Genomic DNA, 21,153 nt, shown 5'->3' on the forward strand with positions numbered 1-21,153 from the left:
AGCAATTGGACCTAAAGCTCTTGCTTCCCTTGTCGATTTTGGATCTCAGCCCATTAAATGGGAAAAAGTTTGAGGGCTGTCTGACAATAACCTTTTTGAGAGTCCAGTTACCTGGATCAGAGAAATCCTACCTGGGACAAAACTTTTTTTTACTTTCTAGCCAAAGTTTGGGGACTAAAACAGGGGCCCTGAAATTAACTGACTCCTCTGGGAAATAGTGCAAACACATCCCATTTGTGGGTAGAAGCCTCCCTTCCTCTGGACTCTCATCACTGGCTCAAGACATCCTCTGGACGTCTGGTCTGGACCAAGAGTAAAAAGTAGAGCCACCAATGGGGCGCCTGGGTGGCTCAGTCAATTAAGCTTCTGACTTTGGCTCAGGTCATGATCTTGCCATCTGTGACTTTGAGCCTCGTGTTGGGCTCTGTGCTGACAGCTGAGTCTGGAGCCTGCTTCGGATTCTGTCTCTCTCTCTCTCTCAAAAATAAACATTTAAAAAATTAAAAAAAAAGTAGAGCCACCACTAGGATTCTTCTTCAGGAAGTTGTACAGAGATGTGGCACTCCAGACTCCATAGCGTCTGCTCAGGGGACATACTTCGTAGCTTCTGTATTCCAAGAATGAACTTGTAAGCAGACAGATCCTTGAACTTGTCTGTCAGCCCATGCAGGGAGGTGGGGCTGAAGCCTGGAACGGCTCCCACCTCCGTCAGCTCAGCTCCCGCTTCTACTCAGCTCAGCACACACTTACGATCTTGTCATTTTACTGAGTTTCTGAAATGATTTTTATTACACACTAGCTTCTGGAGAATACCAGGTTTGTTTCGAGCCTCCCTTCAGGCCCATCTATCTTATGCCCTGTCCCTGTCCTGGTCCTGGGGCTGAGGTGCAAGTGGAGGATGGAACAATGACCTCCCCACCTTTGTGAAGACTGGCTTTCCACACCGTACAGAGCAGGCGGCAGCATTGGGGGTGGGAGCGGGACCATGGGTCAGTCTTCATCTGAGTCACTGGGGCCCAGGTACTGGCAGACAGCATCATAGTGAAGTTCCACCAGCTGATTCTCTCTCTGCAGCTGCACCACAGCCCGGCTCCGTACTCTGTCCCAGTCCAGCAGGCGGCCCACCTAGAGTAGCAGCGGGTGGAGTCAGCAGAGCCAACCCAGACTCTGGGACATCCCCTGCATGCTCCCACCCCCCACGCCCAGGTCTGGGACTCACCTTTCCAGCCTGTGGCCCCAGCACCACCATAACCCGGTTGCCTTGGACCTTGGGGACCAGGGTCTCCAGCATGTCTTCCCTCAGGCCTACAGATGAGGGGAGGGAGTGAGGCCCACAGCCAGGACTAGCCCACCCAGGGTCCTGTCACAAGTCCTTTTCTGTATTCCTGAGAGCCACTCTGTACCCTGTTGACAGGTGTGGGTGAGGACACCTAAGGAGCAGTTCCTAAAAAAGGGAGCACTTATGTAGGAAGATGATGGGTGATGACAACAGATACCATTTACTGTGGGCACGTTATATGCCCTGCCCTGCCCTGCACAAGGAGTTCAGGACACATCTGTACAAGAGGGAGAAATAGCTCATTTTCATGTCAATGTCGCAGATGGGGAAAGGAGGGGCTCAGATAATCACTATCACAGAAGTGCCTAATGTTCTGTCAGAAGATTCTGGGCCTTGGGGGCGCCTGGGTGGCTCAGTCGGTTAAGCATCCAACTTCGGCTCAGGTCATGATCTAATGGTTTGTGAGTTTGAGCCCCGCATTGGGCTCTGTGCTGACAGCTCAGAGCCTGCTTTAGATCCTCCGTCCCCCTCTTTGTCCCTCCCCTGCTGGTTCTCTCTCCCTCCCTCCTTCCCCCTCTCTCTCAAAAATAAATAAATAAGCTTAAAAAAAAAGACTCAAAATTAAAAAAAAAAAAAAGATGATTCTGGATCTTACAAAATATCTGAACTCTACCCTATCTCCCAGCCTCTGCCCACACCAGCCTCTTGGTCTAAGACAGCCTTCCCATCAGCCTCCAGGATGATAACGACCCAGTGGCCATCCCTCAGACTCACCTTCCAGGACCTGGCCTTGATCTGTTCGACACACACAGGTATCTGGGCTGAGGACATCTTCGATCGTCATCTGGGGAGGTCAAGGGATGTGAGAATCTTGGAGTTATGGGGACCTAGTCCCTGGGAGAGGAGGAGGACCCAGGTTGCAGGGTTCCCACCTTGGTGTTGTAATACTGGCCACCCTTGTGCAGCTTGTCCACAAAGCGTACGCGTAGGTCCCTGTGCAACCAGTGCTGGCTCCTGGGACCTGCCTTCTCATTCTTGGCAGCAGGCTCCCCCTGTCTGTGGAAAGGGGCCAACACGGGGCTTAGTTCATCAGATGCACATTCTGCTCACCCCACCTTTGCTGCTGCTGTGAAACCCACCCATAATGCTGTCTCTAGTTCCTTCTATGTGCCTGCCTTGCCCTGGAAGCTTTCTCTGACTGCTGGAGCCTCTCCACAGCCTTGCCTTCTCCCCCCCCATCCCAGGTGCCCAGGGTCCCACCGGTCAGGAAGGTGTTTTCGCTTCCTCTGTGAGTCCTCTTGCTGGCTGGGGAGGTCCTGATCCCGGAGGGCCTTCCATGACGAAGCTGTTCCATTCTGTTGCACTGAGGAAGTTTTACGCATCTGGCCTACACAAGGGTGTGTGGGGAGAAGGAGGAAGGAGCCTCAGTGTGCCATTCTCTTACCTTGCAGGCTACACCTCAGCCTCAGGCCACCTCCCACTTGCCTCAGTGTCCCCTCCTACTATCATGACTTTGCCTACACCAATGGAATGCTCTCCCCTTCCCTTCAACTGCTGGGGCTTCCTTTAGAAAGCCTTCCTCAGCCACTCGAGCCTGCGCTGATGCTGCTAATCTGAGGCGACCACCTAGTATGGGCTAGAAAATCCTGAGAGCTCTGTCAGCACCAATCTCCCATCTGCCAAACTGCCCCATCCTGCTGCCATGCCTAGAATGCCTTCATCCCTGGTCATGGCCTAGTCCCAACTGCCCTCACTCCCTAGAAGAAGAGAGGCTCATCACCCTGAATAGACCTCCCAAAGATAGGAATTGGTTTCCATACCTGTTTATTCTCTCTCAGAAAGAAGCAAAAGAAAGCCCTAGGGTTACTACATCAATTTTTCCTCAAACTGAATAAACCACTTATCTTCATTCTCGCCTCCTGACCTCTGACCAGAAGTCACACCTGCCAGGCAGACTGTTGATCTCCCTGCCAACCCCACCACCTGGGACAGGCCCTACCACCCCCCCCCCCACCCGGAATGCTTCTCCAACTCTCCCAGCTAGGTAAAAAGCTCACTCACTGAGATCCAAGGAATTCTTGTCAAACTCCTGCTGTGAGATAGGTTGCAGGTAGTACTCACTAACAGTCACCATGCGGCTCCCCACGGCCAGGCGAACCATGGCCCGAACGTTGTCAGGATCGAGGCCCTCTACCTGAATGGTTGGGGGGAAGAAGTTAGGAATGTGGACTAAACCCACATTCCTAGGCCCCAGCTGTCCACTCTTATTTCCAATAGGCTTGACCCCTGTGTCTCCCCCACCAGACTGACCCAAGGCCTGGGACAGGCCCTGGTCCATATGTCTCCCCTGCCAGACTCTGTGGCTTAGATATATTTTAAGAATTTAATCCTCAGGAACATGTGGCATATGGCATTCTTTTAGTTGGAAACTGAGGCTCAGAAAGGCCCAGCAAGTGGTTCTGAGTTACCGAATGAGGCAGCAAGCCAGGCATGCCTGAAAGACAAGGACTTCCAGCCCTTTCCACCCCAAACCCAAGTCTTCCTCCCTCTGGCCCTCACATCAATCTTCCCCGCTGCCTGTCTCAGGCTCTCGGCACAGTTTTGTTCCTTACCTTCCCATAGAGGCCTCGGTGCGGGCCAGAAAGAACCACCACAGCTCCCCCAGGCACCAGTCCTTGAGGCTGGTCTTCCTTATCCTTCTCTTGCTCCTCATCTGGCTTTGGCAGGTGGTGGGGGCCAGTGGGGGCCAGGGCCTGGACCTCAGTCAGGTTGGCACCCAGCCCTAACCCCTTTGGTCTCAGTGAGTTGACACGGGGCTTTACCACTCTGCAGGGAGCACAGTATGTGAGCTTGTTGGCCAGGAGAGGGGGAAGATGTAAGTTTTCAGTGCCTCCCCCATGCACTACTATTCAAATTCCACCCTGTCAACATGTTCAAGAATAGCCTTCCCCATCTCACACTAGGACTGCTTTTGATTTACAGAAATAACAATTTCATTTGGTCCAACCTAATAACACATTGGATAGACCATCTATTACATAGTATCTACAGCAGGACCTGAGGCAGATCCCTGTAATCAAACACCCTGATATTTCTACAGGGGAAATCATACAAATGTTCACGCCAAGCAGGAGAAATAGACTATAAAATGCTCTGTGTCTCAGGTCATGTTTGGCTACTAAATGGTTTATGAAAAAAATGTTTGGTTTTCAGAATTCTTTGGAGTTGAGAACTGAGAAGAAGGGACCATAAGTCTGTGTGATAATAGCAAATGTCTAGTCTATGTTTATTTGGGGCCAGGGCCTGCTGTAAGTGCTTTATGTGTATAATTTCACATAACTCCACAACAGACCTGGGAAGTCAATATTGTCATCATCTCCATTTCCAGATGATGAAGCTGATGTTCAGAAAAGTAACCTTTACATAAATGGGATCTCGTTACAGAGTTTCAAAGGGTAAATAGGAGATTGAAACAGTAGTGGAAAGGCTTACTAAATTAATTAGGGTGGTAACATGCCCTCTCCCTGCCTGGATGGTTTTGGATGGGTGGTAACCATGGGGGTCTTGTTCACTGCCCCCATCTGTTGCCCCTTGCCCATACCCTAGAACTCACTGATTGAACGTGCGGCCAATGCCCTCGCCAGGTTTCCAGCCCATGCCTCGTAACATGGCCAGCCCATAGGCCTCTACAGGGACTGCCTCGTAATCAGCTTCTTCCGGCACCTACAGGTTCAGGCAGAGGAAGGACGGTTAGGCTTGGCTCACAGTGGGTCCTCCGAAGTGCGCTTACTAACACCCACAGGGTGACCCTCAATGCTTCTTTTCCAATAAGCTCAAGGTTAGTTTTGATTTCCTCTTGCTGTCTCTCACTTTACTCCTCCATGTTGTCCTTCAACAAATAATTATAAACCACCTGTTCTGTGCCAGGTACTAATCTAGGTGATGAGGATAAAGCAGTAAACAAAACAAAAACCCTTGCTCTGTGAGGCTTACCTTCTAGTTGTACAGACACACAATAAATAAAATACCTAAAACATGGTATGTCAGGTAGTGATAAGTTATATAAAGAAAAATAAAGCAGCTTAAGGGGATGCAGAGGGATGGAGAAGAGAGGGTTACTGAGTTGATATCTGAGCAGAGACCAGAAAGAAATGACAGAGGGAGCCAGGAGGATATAGAAGGGAGAGTAGTCCAAGCAGAGAGAACAATAAGAGCAAAGGCCCTGAGGCAGGACAAGATCTGGTGTGGGAAGAGCATCATGAAAGTCAACCTGACTGAAACAGTGCTGTGGAGGCAGAGAGGGTGGTGAGACATTAATCAGGAGATCTGGGCTGGAGCTACAGGAGGCTGGCCACCACACAAGGGGACCCAGTGAGGAAGTTACAGCAATGGTCCAGATGACAGATACTTGTGGCTCAGACCAGAGTGGTGATGGTGAGAAATGGTCAGATTCTGGATGTATTCTGCAAAGGGACATGATAGGATTTTGCTGAAAGGCTGTACCTGGGGGTATGGAATAAAGAGGGGAGTCAACACTAAGGTTTTTTGGCTGAGAGGAAGGATAGATGTACCTGGGTTCAACTGAGATGTGGAAGGCTGGGGGAGGAGAGGAAATGAGAGAAATGAGGCCAAAGAGGGAACAGGGTGGAAAGTGAGATGAAGGTCCTATTTTTTAAGATGAAAGACATCAGAAGACATCTGAAGGCCAATGAGAACAGTTCAGTCAAAAGAGAGGGTGGTCTGGGGCTGTAAGAGAAATAGGCCCCAAAGAAGCATCGCTAAAAAATTGTGAATAAAGAGGTGAAAAGTGGAATCCATGTGTATGAAAGACAGACTTTGTTGCTTCTGTAGACATACCCCTCACTTCTCCTTATCGATCACCTCCCATCCTCACTCCAATTCTTTATACTCACTTTAGACACACTGCAAGTTGCTTCACCAATGGGCACACACAACACCGACTCCCTGCCACCATGCTGTTGCTTAGGTTGTTGCTGCCATTGGTACTCACCCTGCTCCTCCCTCTCTCACTAAACCCTACTTGTCCTTCCAGGCCTCACTCCTACCACTCTGGTCTGAGGCTCCATCATTTCTAGCCTGCACTGCTAGTCTCCTTGCTTCTGCCTTTACTTACTAGTCTGTTCTGCTCATAGTAGCCAGAGAGATCCTGTGAAATCTTAAGTCTTCACCCTTTCTGCTCAGAGCCCTCTCATGGCCCTCATATCATTCACAATAAAAGCCAGAGTCCTCACCATGGCCCACAAGGCCCTGCCTAGTTTAGCCCTAGCCACTTCCTACTTTCCAATTTTGTCACTTTCTACCTCTGCTTAATACGGTGTGATAGATTACACTCTGTCATCATAGACAGTTCTACTTGGCATTTAATATTATTAGTGTTCCTATGTGTCTTGAAACTTGTGTTTCTGGTCTTGGGATGCCTGAAATTGTCTACTACTCCTCCCCTTCACTTATTCCCCTCCAGCTACACTGGTCTCCTTGGTGTTCCTCAAACACTCTAGGCAGAGTCTACCCTCAGGATCTTTACATTTCCTGTTCCATTTGCTCATCTTGTTCAGATAATTCCAGAATGCAAGTGATTTTCCACACCTCAGTATCTGGATTCCTTTGTTAATGCTTCCAAAAAAGGACAGAAGGAGGAAGAGCTAGGCAGCAGGCCTCTAGTACACACACTGACTTTCCCTGCTGGGTGCAGAGAGGCAAGCCTGGCAGACAGGGCAAAGAGAGGCTGGGGCTGGAGGAGTTAGGGGCCAGCTCACTGTCTCAGCTCGGGGTTCGCTGTCTGCCCCTTCTCCGTTAGGGAGGCATCCTTTCTGGATCATGGGGATAGCAAGCATGGGGTCGATACCCGAATTTTCTCTCTCCTCCAGGGACTTCTTGGAGTCTAAGGAAGAATGGGAGGAAGCAATGAGGCCCAACCCTCTCCTTCCATTTTCCTCCCCCTCTTCCTTCACTGGGGCAAGGCAAAGAGGGGATCACTTACCTTCAATGATCTCCTTTACAGCTTGAGACAGCACCCCTTCCACCAAGGCCTCAGTGTTTGTGGATGGCCCAGGAGCCTGGGTCGGTGGCTGCCTGCGATGGCCATTCTGGATCAAAGGGATGACGAGTTCCTTGGGGGTTTCTGAGGGCTTCACACTGATGTGGACACAGAGATGTGAAGTTGGGAGAATAGCATGGTCAGTGGGTTCTGAGCCACACTCCTCCCTTCAGAGAAAACACAAGAGCCAAACTCACCCCCAGCTGGAGGGACCACACCCTCGCTCTCCTGTCATGTCTCTAATGGTGTTTTCTTTAGATTCTCTCCCCCACCCCCAACTCTTAAATATCAGTGCCTTTGAGGAATCAGCCTTCAGTCCTGGAATCTCTGCTCAGCCCAAGACCCACTTCCGTGGCTTTCACAATGACTCACAAGTCACCATCTTCAGCCCAGACTTTCCCCCAGGTCCAGGCTCCACACCAACCCCTGGATAGCTTATTCTCTTCTGGAAGTCTCTCCCTCCAACTCTCCTTTCCACATTAAGCTGATGACGGCCTCCCCAAAACTCCATCTGCCACTCCACCCCATTCCCTATACTGGAGAAGCTCCACCGCTTCAGCTGACAAACTAGGGGTCCTGTCATTCTCCACTCCTTTCCTTCTCTCAAAACGCACACATCTCAAGGCCCCCAAGTGCTAAAGACACACCCTCTCAGGAATACATCCTCTTTTCTCAAACGCCCTGGCTGTCAGGTCCAATTTCCCCACCTCCCCTGTTACACACTCCCGCCTTCTCGCCTCCACGAATTTCCTCAGGCTGTGATCCAAAGGTTTGGTGGCCGCTGCCACCAAAACAATCAACTCAGATTCCACCCTCCCGCTTGAACCCACCGAACCTAATTCCAAGGGATGAAAGACACGGCGCTTCACCTCTGCAGCTCCCTCCCTTCCACGGTCTTTAAGAAATCCTTCTCCTCCGGAGCCGCACTCGCGTCGTCTCCCGGATCCGCCAGCCGTCTCCTGGCAGACGTGCGACTGAAGCTGAATGAAATTGGGGCAGCAGAGGCTCCCGCGGGTCGCAAAGTACCGTCTTCAGCGTCCGCCATCTTGCCCCTCTTCCCAGGCGAGTGTGCTGCTTTCTGGGAAGTTTAGTTTGGGCTCAGTTTGACCGGGGCCAGACGACGGGCTTTAGAACTACCTTTCCCAGAAAACACTGCGGCGTCGACTGGCGTACGTGGAACAGGGGCCTTAAGAAGTAATTGTTGCTGTTCTTCATAGGGGCGCGTCGCGCCAATCATATAGGAATATGTGGTTCTTGGGGGTATTCATTCTTTCATTCAGGTAGTGAACAAGTAGTTATTAATCGCCGTGCCCTACTGGTATGGGAAGTGTAGATAAAAATACATCATTTAAGAAAAAAATCTGTGTCAGTTGTGTACAATAACAAATAGACATGTAAATGGTGCCTACTGCTGCCAGATTTAATACACCACAAGCTCTGGATTCAAATATTAATAAAATAGACCTCCTCCTTTCTAGAGGATCATAGTCCAGTGGGGAACAATCACCTAAACAGATATTAAAAGTATATATACATGTGTGCCTGGGTGGCTCAGATGGTTAAGCATCCCACTCTGGATCCCAGCTCAGGTCTTGATCTCAGGGCCCGGAGTTCCAGCCCCACGTTGGGTTCCGCGCTGGGTGTGAAGACTACTTTAAAAAATACACATACATACAGTTGACCCTTGAATAATTCAGGGGTTAGGGGATCCAATCCCCTGCCCCCACAGTTGAAAATTTACAAATAACTTATGATTCCTCAAAAACTTAACTACTAATACCCTACTGTTGACTGGAAACCTTAATGATAACCTAAGCAGTAGAGTTACACATATTTTGTATGTTACATGTATTATATACTGTATTTTTTTATACTGTATTCTTAAGAGTAAGCTAAAGAAAAAAATGAAAATGTTATTCAGAAAATCATAAGGAGGAGTGCCGGGGTGGCTCAGATGGTTAAGCATCTGACTCGATCTCAGCTCAGGTCATGATCTCAGGCTTGTGGGTTCAAGCCCTGCATGGGGCTCTGTGCTATCCGTGTAGAGCCTACTTGGGATTCACTCTCTCCCTCCCTCTCTCTCTCTCTGCCCTCCCCCCACTCTCACTCGCTGTATCTCAAAATAAATAAACTAAAAAAAAATTATAAGGAAGAAAAAATATATTTATAATACTATACTGTATTTATTGAGAAAAATCCTGGTATAAATAGACACGTGCAGTCAAACCCATGTTGTTCAAGAGTCAACTGTAGTTCCCACTGTTACCCAAAACTGGGTTCACCTTTTGGTAGAAATGGAGCCAAAAGACTCATCCAAGCAAAGAATAGGAAAAGGAAGAGTTTTACTTGCAACAAATAAAGGAGAACACTGGGGATATCTCCCAAAGCAGTGTCTCCTTCAACAATAAAAATGGGTAAGTTTTAAGCTAAAAGTGCATATATATTCATGGAAGGGCTTGCAAAATAGGGAATTCAGCATGGAATTGGAGCAAAGGTCATCTTAAGGCAACTGAGACCAGGTCTCAAGTTAACTGAAGTCAGGAGAGCTGGTCAGCATCATCAATTCTCTGGCTCCAGTTGGTCCGGTATTTGAGTGCTCAAAGGGATTTAAATCCTGCAAAGAGGACTCAAGAATATGTGTCAGGTCAACCTTTACTTTTGAATCAGAAATGGAAGTTTTACCACTGATTTATTGTTGCCGATATGATTAGGCTATCTTCTGGCCTGATAGTGTCTCTTTGTCCTCACATTCTTTTGTTTCCTTCAAATCATTATCTACTGAAATCTATTCTTCTGCAATTTCAACACATCTCAGGAAGTTCTACAAGAAATGTGCAAGTAGTGCTTGTCAGGCAAAAATTGCAAGATGAGCAAGAGTCTAAAATGAGTTTTCTTTCTTTTTTTAAGTTTATTTTTTTATGAGATAAAGAGAGAGAACCAGTGAGGGGGGGCGGTGGTCAGAGGATCCAAAAGTGGGCTTTATGCTGACAGCAGTCAGCCCAATGTGGGGCTCGAACTCAGGAACCATAAGACCATGACCTGAGCAGAAGCCAGATGTTTAACTGACTGAGCCATGCAGGCATCTCTAAAGTGACTTTTCTTATGTCAAGAAATTTATGCCTCATCTTTCTTTTTCCAGGGATCACAAATTATTTCTGCTTATACTACCAACATTAAATATGTTGTGAGAGCCACGTTCTAAGGCTTTGAAAGATTAATGGGACAGGTTCCTTTTGTGTAGGACCTTAAAGAGAGAGAAGAGAAATTGAAAGGGCCCCATGAAGGGCTGTTTTTTGAAGGACTGCTTTTTTGCCCATTTCCCTGCTTCTCTTCTTGCTAGGACCAGCACACCTGCCTTACACATTCCTTATAATACAAATAATGTATGTCCTCCTTGTAAGAATGAAGGAGTTAATGATTTCTTTGGAGCCTTCCAGCACAATAGAAAACTTCTAAGGAATGAGTGAGTGAGGCCATCGTGTGTGTATTCCAGACCACCGGTGCTAGAAATCTCAATTTTAAGACCCCCTAGCACCAAGGAATAAGTGACTTATGGAGGACACGTGGACCATTCTCCCTGTTCTGTCCAGTTCCTCAATGCCTGAGAGGACACTTACATCAGACCACAATCCTCAGTAAAAACCCCAGACACCAAGCAAAGACAAGACTCTCTCCTTTCCTTTCTGAGTCTCCCAGACACTCTGCCTGTATCTGTACTCTCTCTGTATCTTTAATAAATTCTGCTCTTACTTCTTCTTGGCTCACATTTGATTTTTATGCTGCGTGAAGCCAAGGACCCTCTTGGCTGGTCCTGCGGGACCCTCTCTGGGTCCTCGGACCCAGCCTGCCTTCATCATAAGAGCTTATAAAGTAGAAGGGTGATACTGAAATAGCCACCAGAAATAATACCAGAGATGTGCTAAAAATTCATCCCAAGGAAATCATTAAAGATGTGCGAAAAGATTTTTTTTAAGTTTATTTAAGAAATCTCTACATCCATGGGGCACCTGGGTGCCTCAGTTGGTTAAGTGTCGGACTTCAGCTCAGGTCATGATCTTAAAGTCTGTGGGTTCGAGCCTTGTGTCAGGCTCTGTGCTGACAGCGCAGAGCCTGGAGTCTGCTTCGGATTCTGTGTCTCCCTCTCTCTCTCTCTGCCCCTCCCCCACTCACCCTGTTTTCTCTCTCTCTCTCTCAAAAATAAACATTAAAAAAAAAAAAAGAAATCTCGACATCCAATGTGGAGCTCAAACTTATGAGCCTGACATCAAGAGTCACCTGCTCTTCTGACTGAGCCAGCCAGGAGTCCAATGAAAAGATTTTTATGTCAGATTCATCATGGTATTATTTATTGTAGCAAAAGATTGAAGACCACTTAAAGGACAACAGAAGGAGACTGGGTAAATGAATTATAGCACATTTCTTGCATGGAACACATATACTAAAACATTTAAATGTGAAGCTATAAATAAATGAAAGTGAAATGTTTGGTAAGTAGAATAATGTGCTGGGTCAGAGGATGGTCTTGAAAACACAGACCACAATAATCAATCTCATGGCCATGTTTCCAGGCTTAGAAGCCCTGGGCATCCTTAAAGATACCTAGCAGATAAAGACTACAAAGCAACTTTTATAAATGTCGATTTAAATAAAGAGGTAAACTGACGCAAGTTCAACAAGATGAGTTTATTTGGGAACAGCAAAGATTGCAATTCTGGACACCCAAACTGTAGCAAGCTACAGATAAGACCCGAATTACAATTTTTTTCCTATTCCCAAATAAATTCATCTTTCTGAGCTTGCCTCGGTTTACCTCTGTATTTAGGTTGACATTCCTTGGAGTCAGAAGTGGGATCCAAAGGAGATGACCCCAGAAGAATGATGATCCAGGGAATCATGTGAGGTACCTGTCCCAAGCACCTTTTGCTCATGGCTTCTGTCAGTCCAGACCTACTTCTCTTGGGTGAGTCTCCTCTAGGATTCTGAGCTCCCTGCCTTTGGTTAACATTTCTGACTTTATTCAAGATCTGTTTAAAAACTATCATTTTTTGGTGAGTACTTGTTTCTCTTAGTGAATACTAGTTTGTTTGGTGAGTACTTCTTTGTTTTATTATTGGAAGCACATCAAAATGTTGGTATAGTTCCTTTGGAATTCTTGGGACTGTTAAAAATAAAGCCACACAGAAGCCGAAGGTGGAGTCACTTGCCTTCCAAGTTGCAATTAATTGCAACTTCAACCTCTCCAAGAGTGGAATTTTAAACCAATCAATCTGGAATGTTCTGGTCTGTATCAAAGAGGTAATCTCTCACTTGGGGCCCTCTCATTCCCAAAGGAAGATCAGGTAATCTGCATGATAAGAACCGCCCACCCCTCACCCCACATTTTCTTCAGAGGGGAAGTGAATTTACCTAAAACAATACTTTATTTTCTTTTGCTTTTTTTCTCTTTTCTTGCCCAATCCTCCTTCCTATAAAAACTTGCCATTTTATATAACTCCTAGCAAACCTCCACTCTACAGTTTATGAATTGTTTAATAAAACCCACTAAATCTTCAAATTTACTCAGTTAAATGTTTGCTCTTTAGCAGGTATTAGAACTATTAAACAAGCTTGGCAAGTTTACAGAATAGAAGATCAATATACAAAAATCAATTGTTTCCATAGACAAAATAAAGATGCAATTAAAATATTCCATTTACAAATCGAATTCAACAGCATATAAAAAGAATTATTCACCGTGATCAAGTGGGATTCATTCCTGGGATGCAGGGCTGGTTCAACATTCGCAAATCAATTAACGTGATACATCACATTAATAAAAAAAAAGAGAAGAACCATATGATCCTGTCAATCGATGCAGAAAAGGCCTTTGACAAAATCCAGCACCCTTTCTTAATAAAAACCCTTGAGAAAGTCGGGATAGAAGGAACATACTTAAAGATCATAACAGCCATTTATGAAAAGCCCACAGCTAACATCATCCTCAATGGGGAAAAACTGAGAGCTTTTTCCCTGAGATCAGGAACACGACAGGGATGCCCACTCTCACCGCTGTTGTTTAATATAGTGTTGGAAGTTCTAGTATCAGCAATCAGACAACAAAAGGAAATCAAAGGCATCAAAATTGGCAAAGATGAAGTCAAGCTTTTGCTTTTTGCAGATGACATGATATTATACATGGAAAATCCGATAGACTCCACCAAAAGTCTGCTAGAACTGATACATGAATTCAGCAAAGTTGCAGGATACAAAATCAATGTACAGAAATCAGTTGCATTCTTATACACTAACAATGAAGCAACAGAAAGACAAATAAAGACACTGATCCCATTCACAATTGCACCAAGAAGCATAAAATACCTAGGAATAAATCTAACCAAAGATGTAAAAGATCTGTATGCTGAAAACTATAGAAAGCTTATGAAGGTAATTGAAGAAGATATAAAGAAATGGAAAGACATTCCCTGCTCATGGATTGGAAGAATAAATATTGTCAAAATGTCAATACTACCCAAAGCTATCTACACATTCAATGCAATCCCAATCAAAATTGCACCAGCATTCTTCTCGAAACTAGAACAAGCAATCCTAAAATTCATATGGAACCACAAACGGCACCAAATAGCCAAAGTAATTTTGAAGAAGAAAACCAAAGCAGGAGGCATCCCAATTCCAGACTTTAGCCTCTACTACAAAGCTGTCATCATCAAGACAGCATGGTATTGGCACAAAAACAGACACATAGACCAATGGAATAGAATAGAAAGCCCAGAACTAGACCCACAAACGTATGGCCAACTCATCTTTGACAAAGCAGGAAAGAACATCCAATGGAAAAAAGACAGTCTCTTTAACAAATGGTGCTGGGAGAACTGGACAGCAACATGCAGAAGGTTGAAACTAGACCACTTTCGACAGAGTGACCTGGGAAGATGGCGGCGTAGGAGGACGCTGGGCTCACCGCGCGTCCTGCTGATCACTTAGATTCCACCTACACCTGCCTAAAGAACCCAGAAAACCGCCAGAGGATTAGCAGAATGGAGTCTCCGGAGCCAAGCGCAGACGAGAGGCCCTCGGAAGAGGGTAGGAAGGGCGGCTAGGCGGTGCGCGCTCCACGGACTGGCGGGAGGGAGCCGGGGCGGAGGGGCGGCTCGCCGGCCAAGCAGAGCCCCCAAGTCTGGCTGGCAAAAGCGGAGGGGCCGGACGGACTGTGTTCCGACAGCAAGCGCGACTTAGCGTCTGGGAGGTCATAAGTTAACAGCTCTGCTCAGAAAGCGGGAAGGCTGGAGGACAAAGGGAGGGAGAGCTGCTGAGCCCCCAGATGGCAGAGCTCAGCTTGGCGGGGAACAAAGGTGCTCGCCAGCGCCATCTCCCCCGCCCATCCCCCAGCCAAAATCCCAAAGAGAACCGGTTCCTGCCAGGGAACTTGCTCACTCCGCGCAAACACCCAACTCTGTGCTTCTGCGGAGCCAAACCTCCGGCAGCGGATCTGACTCCCTCCCGCTGCCACAGGGCCCCTCCTGAAGTGGATCACCTAAGGAGAAGCGAGCTAAGCCTGCCCCTCCTGCCCCCGTGCACCTTGCCTACCCACCCCAGGTAATACGCCAGATCCCCAGCACCACAAGCCTGGCAGTGTGCAAGTAGCCCAGATGGCCACGCCACCCCACAGTGAATCCCACCCCTAGGAGAGGGGAAGAGAAGGCACACACCAGTCTGACTGTGGCCCCAGCGGTGGGCTGGGGGCAGACATCGGGTCTGACTGCGGCCCCGCCCACCAACTCCAGTTATACACCACAGCACAGGGGAAGTGCCCTGCAGGTCCTCACCACTCCAGGGACTATCCAAAATGACCAAAAGGAAGAATTCCCCTCAGAAGAATCTCCAGGAAATAACAACAGCTAATGAACTGATCAAAAAGGATTTAAATAATATAACAGAAAGTGAATTTAGAATAATAGTCATAGAACTAATCGCTGGGCTTGAAAACAGTATACAGGACAGCAGAGAATCTCTTGCCACAGAGATCAAGGGACTAAGGAACAGTCACGAGGAGCTGAAAAGCGCTTTAAACGAAATGCAAAACAAAATGGAAACGACGACAGCTCGGATTGAAGAGGCAGAGGAGAGAATAGGTGAACTAGAAGATAAAGTTATGGAAAAAGAGGAAGCTGAGAGAAAGAGAGATAAAAAAATCCAGGAGTATGAGGGGAAAATTAGAGAACTAAGTGATACACTAAAAAGAAATAATATATGCATAATTGGTATCCCAGAGGAGGAAGAGAGAGGGAAAGGTGCTGAAGGGGTACTTGAAGAAATTATAGCTGAGAACTTCCCTGACCTGGGGAAGGAAAAAGGCATTGAAATCCAAGAGGCACAGAGAACTCCCTTCAGACGTAACTTGAATCGATCTTCTGCACGACATATCATAGTGAAACTGGCAAAATACAAGGATAAAGAGAAAATTCTGAAAGCAGCAAGGGATAAACGTGCCCTCACATATAAAGGGAGACCTATAAGACTCGTGACTGATCTCTCCTTTGAAACTTGGCAGGCCAGAAAGGCTTGGCACGATATCTTCAGTGTGCTAAACAGAAAAAATATGCAGCCGAGAATCCTTTATCCAGCAAGTCTGTCATTTAGAATAGAAGGAGAGATAAAGGTCTTCCCAAACAAACAAAAAACTGAAGGAATTCATCACCACTAAACCAGCCCTACAAGAGATCCTAAGGGGGATCCTGTGAGACAAAGTACCAGAGACATCGCTACAAGCATAAAACATAAAGACATCACAATGACTCTAAACCCGTATCTTTCTATAATAACACTGAATGTAAATGGATTAAATGCGCCAACCAAAAGACATAGGGTATCAGAATGGATAAAAAAACAAGACCCATCTATTTGCTGTCTACAAGAGACTCATTTTAGATCTGAGGACACCTTTAGATTGAGAGTGAGGGGATGGAGAACTATTTATCATGCTACTGGAAGCCAAAAGAAAGCTGGAGTAGCCATACTTATATCAGACAAACTAGACTTTAAATTAAAGGCTGTAATAAGAGATGAAGAAGGGCATTATATAATAATTACAGGGTCTATCCATCAGGAAGAGCTAACAATTATAAATGTCTATGCGCCGAATACCGGAGCCTCCAGATATATAAAACAATTACTCATAAACATAAGCAACCTTATTGATAAGAATGTGGTCATTGCAGGGGACTTTAACACCCCACTTACAGAAATGGATAGATCATCTAGACACACGGTCAATAAAGAAACAAGGGCCCTGAATGATACATTGGATCAGATGGACTTGACAGATATATTTAGAACTCTGCATCCCAAAGCAACAGAATATACTTTCTTCTCGAGTGCACATGGAACATTCTCCAAGATAGATCATATACTGGGTCACGAAACTAGACCACTTTCTCACACCATTCACAAAAATAAACTCAAAATGGATAAAGGACCTGAATGTGAGACAGGAAACCATCAAAACCTTAGAGGAGAAAGCAGGAAAAGACCTCTCTGACCTCAGCCGTAGCAATCTCTTACTCGACACATCCCCAAAGGCAAGGGAATTAAAAGCAAAAATGAATTACTGGGACCTTATGAAGATTAAAAGCTTCTGCACAGCAAAGGAAACAACCAACAAAACTAAAAGGCAACCAACGGAATGGGAAAAGATATTTGCAAATGACATATCGGACAAAGGGCTAGTATGCAAAATCTATAAAGAGCTCACCAAACTCCACACCCGAAAAACAAATAACCCAGTGAAGAAATGGGCAGAAAACATGAATAGACACTTCTCTAAAGAAGACATCCGGATGGCCAACAGGCACATGAAAAGATGTTCAACCTCGCTCCTTATCAGGGAAATACAAATCAAAACCACACTCAGATATCACCTCATGCCAGTCAGAGTGGCCAAAATGAACAAATCAGGAGACTATAGATGCTGGAGAGGATGTGGAGAAACGGGAACCCTCTTGCACTGTTGGTGGGAATGCAAATTGGTGCAGCAGCTCTGGAAAGCAGTGTGGAGGTTCCTCAGAAAATTAAAAATAGACCTACCCTATGACCCAGCAATAGCACTGCTAGGAATTTACCCAAGGGATACAGGAGTACTGATGCATAGGGGCACTTGTACCCCAATGTTTACAGCAGCACTCTCAACAATAGCCAAATTATGGAAAGTGGAAAGAGCCTAAATGTCCATCAACTGATGAATGGATAAACAAATTGTGGTTTATATACACAATGGAATACTACGTGGCGATGAGAAAGAATGAAATATGGCCTTTTGTAGCAATGTGGATGGAACTGGAGAGTGTGATGCTAAGTGAAATAAGCCATACAGAGAAAGACAGATACCATATGGTTTCACTCTTATGTGGATCCTGAGAAACTTAACAGAAACCCATGGGGGAGGGGAAGGAAAAAAAAAGAGGTTAGAATGGGAGAGAGCCAAAGCATAGGAGACTGTTAAAAACTGAGAACAAACTGAGGGTTGATGGGGGGTGGGAGGGAGGGGAGGGTGGGTGATGGGTATTGAGGAGGGCACCTTTTGGGATGAGCACTGGGTGTTGTATGGAAACCAATTTGACAATAAATTTCATATATTGAAAAAAATAATAAAATAAAATATAAAAAAATAAAAAAATAAATAGAATGCAGGGGTAAAAAAATAAATAAATAAAATATTCCATTTACAAGAACCTCAAAATAATAAAATACCTAAGAATAGATGTATCAAAAAAAAAAGTGTAAAAACTGTACTGTGAAAGCTACAAAACATTGTTGAAAAAAACTTAAAAAGACTTAACTTATGAAAATACATGCAATACTGAGTCAGGGCCTGTGCTGGATTCTCAGCCTTGACCTGTTGAGTACTCTCCTGCAGCTCCCATCCTCCTCTGCCATCCTCTCCCTTAATCTGTGCCCCCAAATTCATTAAGGAAGTTTCCAGCGCCATGGACTGTTGAAGCTCCCCCAAAGTATCCACAGGTTTTTCACACTTTTCTGTATTTGCCACCCTAGGAACTCTGTATGAGAAGCAAGAGGGTCTTGGGACAAATGACTATCGAAGACATTACTGTCCTTACAATACAGCATACTAAAGGCTGGGATAAGGAAGAGGCTAAGAAAGCTGTGACTCTCCATAGAAAATACATAGGCCCAACCCGCTAAATTTACATTCTAGCCTTATCTCTTCCAACTTATACTCAGGATCCACCACAATTTAATTACCTAGGCAGTGCCCAATCAAAGCAATTCTCCAGGTGCCACCCACAAGAACACGTACCCTTATACGCCCCTTCTTAACTAATCCTGGGCCCAGCTAATAGAATAAGCCTCCAGACTTTCCTACGGCCCTCTAATACACACGAAGATCTCGCTCCTCATATTAACACCCTCAGGCCCTCCCTGGAGGGTGCAATTCCAAGATTGGGCTCCGGAACTTTCCAGGCTCCGCCCTCTAACTGGCCTATAAACTTCAACCCATTCCTGACATTTCGAGTCCCGCCCCTTCGCGTTTGTAGGCTCCACCCCCTAGAGTGGCTTTCCAGGACCGCCCCTTAGCCAAGTGCCCGCCCCCAACGCTCTCCAGGACCCACCTTCTCAGAAATGCCATTCAAAGCCCCACCGACAGGGATAACCAATCCGGCCCGCACTCACAACTAGCCATGCAACATTCACCTACTGCAGTAACCTTCCCAGTGTCACCTCCTGGAGGAATATTCTAGGATCACGTCAGGGCTCCCCCGTCTCGCAGCTCCCTCCGAGCCCCGCCCCACCAGTCCCCCCCAGGGGAGCATTGGCCCCACCCAGGGGAGCAACCAACCATCCCGGGTCCGCTACGTCAGAATCCGGCTCCAGTCAGACCCCGCCCCCCGGGAGGCCCCGCCCCGACCCCGACACGCACCGGCCTTGGGGCGCAGGCGCAATGTGGCGCCCGTCCTGCGTACCAGCGCCGCCACGTCGGCCGCAGCTCGGGCCGCCAGGGGGCGCGCGTCCAGCCGCGCCAGGAGCTGCCGGGCTCTGGGGCCCGCGGGCAGGGAAAGGCCCCGGCCTGCGCGGGTGAAAGGAACAGGTCAGCGCCCGCCCGAGCCTCGGCCAACCCCCACGCTCCCCGACGTCCGAAGACCTAGAATGCCCCTCAAGATCTTCAGAGCCCCCCGACCACTCGCTCGATAGTTCCGAAGGTCGCCCACTGCCCCTCTCAACTCCCGCGACCCCCAGACCATCGCGAGTATGCCGGTGGACCCCCGCCTGCCCCCACCATAATCCTGGAGATAGCTATTTGGCCGAAATATTCCCGGACCCTTCCGAACATCTTGGGACTATCTCTGGAGGTCTCCGACTGCCCCTTCATAACCCCAGATTCCAAACTCTTTCCGCACGATATCGAGAGGGACCCCGATTTCTCCAGATGCCCCGACAGAACAGGGTCGGCCGCCGCTGCGGCCCCGGCACCCCCGATTCCCCTTCCAGATATCCAGGTATCCAGATACCCTGATGGCCCACGTAGTCCCAGATTGCCCCTCCATTTATCCCAGAGGCTCCCCGCCTAACGCCCCCACCCCCGCAATTCACTACAGACCCTGAGTGCCCAGGTGTCCCCAGTGACCCGGGCAGACCCCTGTGGCACAACTCCCCGGAGACTCCTGAGAGCCCCCGGGTCTGGTACACGGCCCCGCGGTGCGGATGCGGGTGCGGGTACGGGTGCAGGTCGGAGACCTGGAGCCCAGCCCGGGTCGCCGGGCCCCCCTTCTCGCCGCCGCCGCCACCGCCACCGCCACCGCCACCGCCACTAGGGCGCCGGGGCTGCTTTGTTTACTACCTGTCGGAAGGAAAAGGTGAGGAGCAGACAGGCGGGGCGAGGGGTGACAGGGACGCGCCCAGTCCCTCTCCACCCTCCCGTACCTCCTCTGCTCCCCCTAGGGTCCGTGACACCCCCCGCGCGCGGCTCCATGACCCGAAGTCGGTCGGGTGGACGCACGGCCGCCAGCGACGCGTTTGGAGCTCCTGGGCGCGCTCACCTGGCGGCCCGCCCGAGCCTGGGCGCCGCTGTAGCCGGCTGGTCCCGTGCCCGGCGACCTGACCCGCGCAGTCACCTACCTGGCGGCAGGCAAGGAGGCCTGGCTGTGGGAGCCAGCGTGAGCGCTTGGCCTCCCTCTACCTCAAGCGCCCCCTCTGCTCTCCCAGGACCCTGGGCTGTGCTCCTTTTCCCACCCAGGAGAGGCTTTATTCCGTGAGCGAGAAGGGGAAGTCGAGGCCCAGAAAAGTTAAGGTCCCCGCCCCAGCTCTGACAACTAAGCACGGGGGTGCAGAAGTGGAACCCACGTTTACCAGGGAACTCTGCAGCCTCCAACAGAGCTTTGCTCCTGGTAGTTACTCGGTACATTTGCAGTGAACGTTGGCCTGAGCCAGGACCTACTTGGGAACTGGAAGAGTCTGTTGAGCTGGGCAGGGGGTAGCCCTTGAGGAGACTTGGGTACCACGGGAGGGTTTGGAGCCCTGAGCATGATAGGGCTGGGAGACTCAAGAAGCTGGGAAGGGCGGGGCGCCTGGGTGGCTCAGTCGGTTAAGCGGCCGACTTCGGCTCAGGTCACGATCTCACAGTCCGTGAGTTCGAGCCCCGCATCGGGCTCTGTGCTGACCGTTCAGAGCCTGGAGCCTGTTTCAGATTCTGTGTCTCCCTCTCTCTCTGACCCTCCCTTGTCCATGCTCTGTCTCTCTCTGTCTCAAAAATAAATAAACGTTAAAAAAAAAAAAAAAAGAAGCTGGGAAGGGCAGGTGCCCTGGA

The 21,153-nt window shown here is 48.1% G+C and overlaps 1 protein-coding gene across 7 annotated transcripts; it reads right to left on the minus strand.

Moving 5' to 3' along the window:
- Positions 1 to 457: 457 nt before the first annotated feature.
- On the minus strand, positions 458 to 20,774 carry GPKOW (G-patch domain and KOW motifs). Of its 7 annotated transcripts, none has more exons than XM_042974960.1 (14): positions 20,697 to 20,774; positions 19,270 to 19,416; positions 18,962 to 19,073; positions 8,207 to 8,652; positions 7,281 to 7,435; positions 7,057 to 7,181; positions 4,893 to 5,002; positions 3,892 to 4,105; positions 3,341 to 3,473; positions 2,540 to 2,666; positions 2,212 to 2,335; positions 2,054 to 2,123; positions 1,220 to 1,305; positions 458 to 1,125 (listed from the first exon to the last, which is right to left on the minus strand). In XM_042974960.1, exons 4-14 carry the CDS (start codon positions 8,380 to 8,382, stop codon positions 991 to 993), a joined length of 1,455 nt encoding a protein of 484 aa, XP_042830894.1. In that variant the 5' UTR covers positions 8,383 to 8,652; positions 18,962 to 19,073; positions 19,270 to 19,416; positions 20,697 to 20,774; the 3' UTR covers positions 458 to 990. The 7 variants fall into 7 exon arrangements, with proteins under 7 accessions (XP_042830894.1, XP_042830895.1, XP_042830893.1 ...); XM_042974961.1 differs by lacking the exon at positions 20,697 to 20,774 and adding an exon at positions 20,387 to 20,420; XM_042974959.1 differs by lacking the exon at positions 20,697 to 20,774 and adding an exon at positions 20,271 to 20,375.
- Positions 20,775 to 21,153: the final 379 nt, after the last annotated feature.

This window comes from Panthera tigris, chromosome X (genome assembly GCF_018350195.1).
Source record: "Panthera tigris isolate Pti1 chromosome X, P.tigris_Pti1_mat1.1, whole genome shotgun sequence".
Classification (NCBI taxonomy): Eukaryota; Metazoa; Chordata; class Mammalia; order Carnivora; family Felidae; genus Panthera; species Panthera tigris.

Coding starts and splice junctions, on each gene's coding strand:
- GPKOW (XM_042974960.1), bottom strand. CDS start 8,382: ATGGCGGACGCTGAAGACGGTACTTTGCGACCCGCGGGAGCCTCTGCT. Junction 3,474..3,891: donor ACCGAGGCCTCTATGGGAAG/GTAAGGAACAAA, acceptor CCAACCATTCAG/GTAGAGGGCCTCGATCCTGA. Junction 2,336..2,539: donor CGAAAACACCTTCCTGACCG/GTGGGACCCTGG, acceptor CCCTTTCCACAG/ACAGGGGGAGCCTGCTGCCA.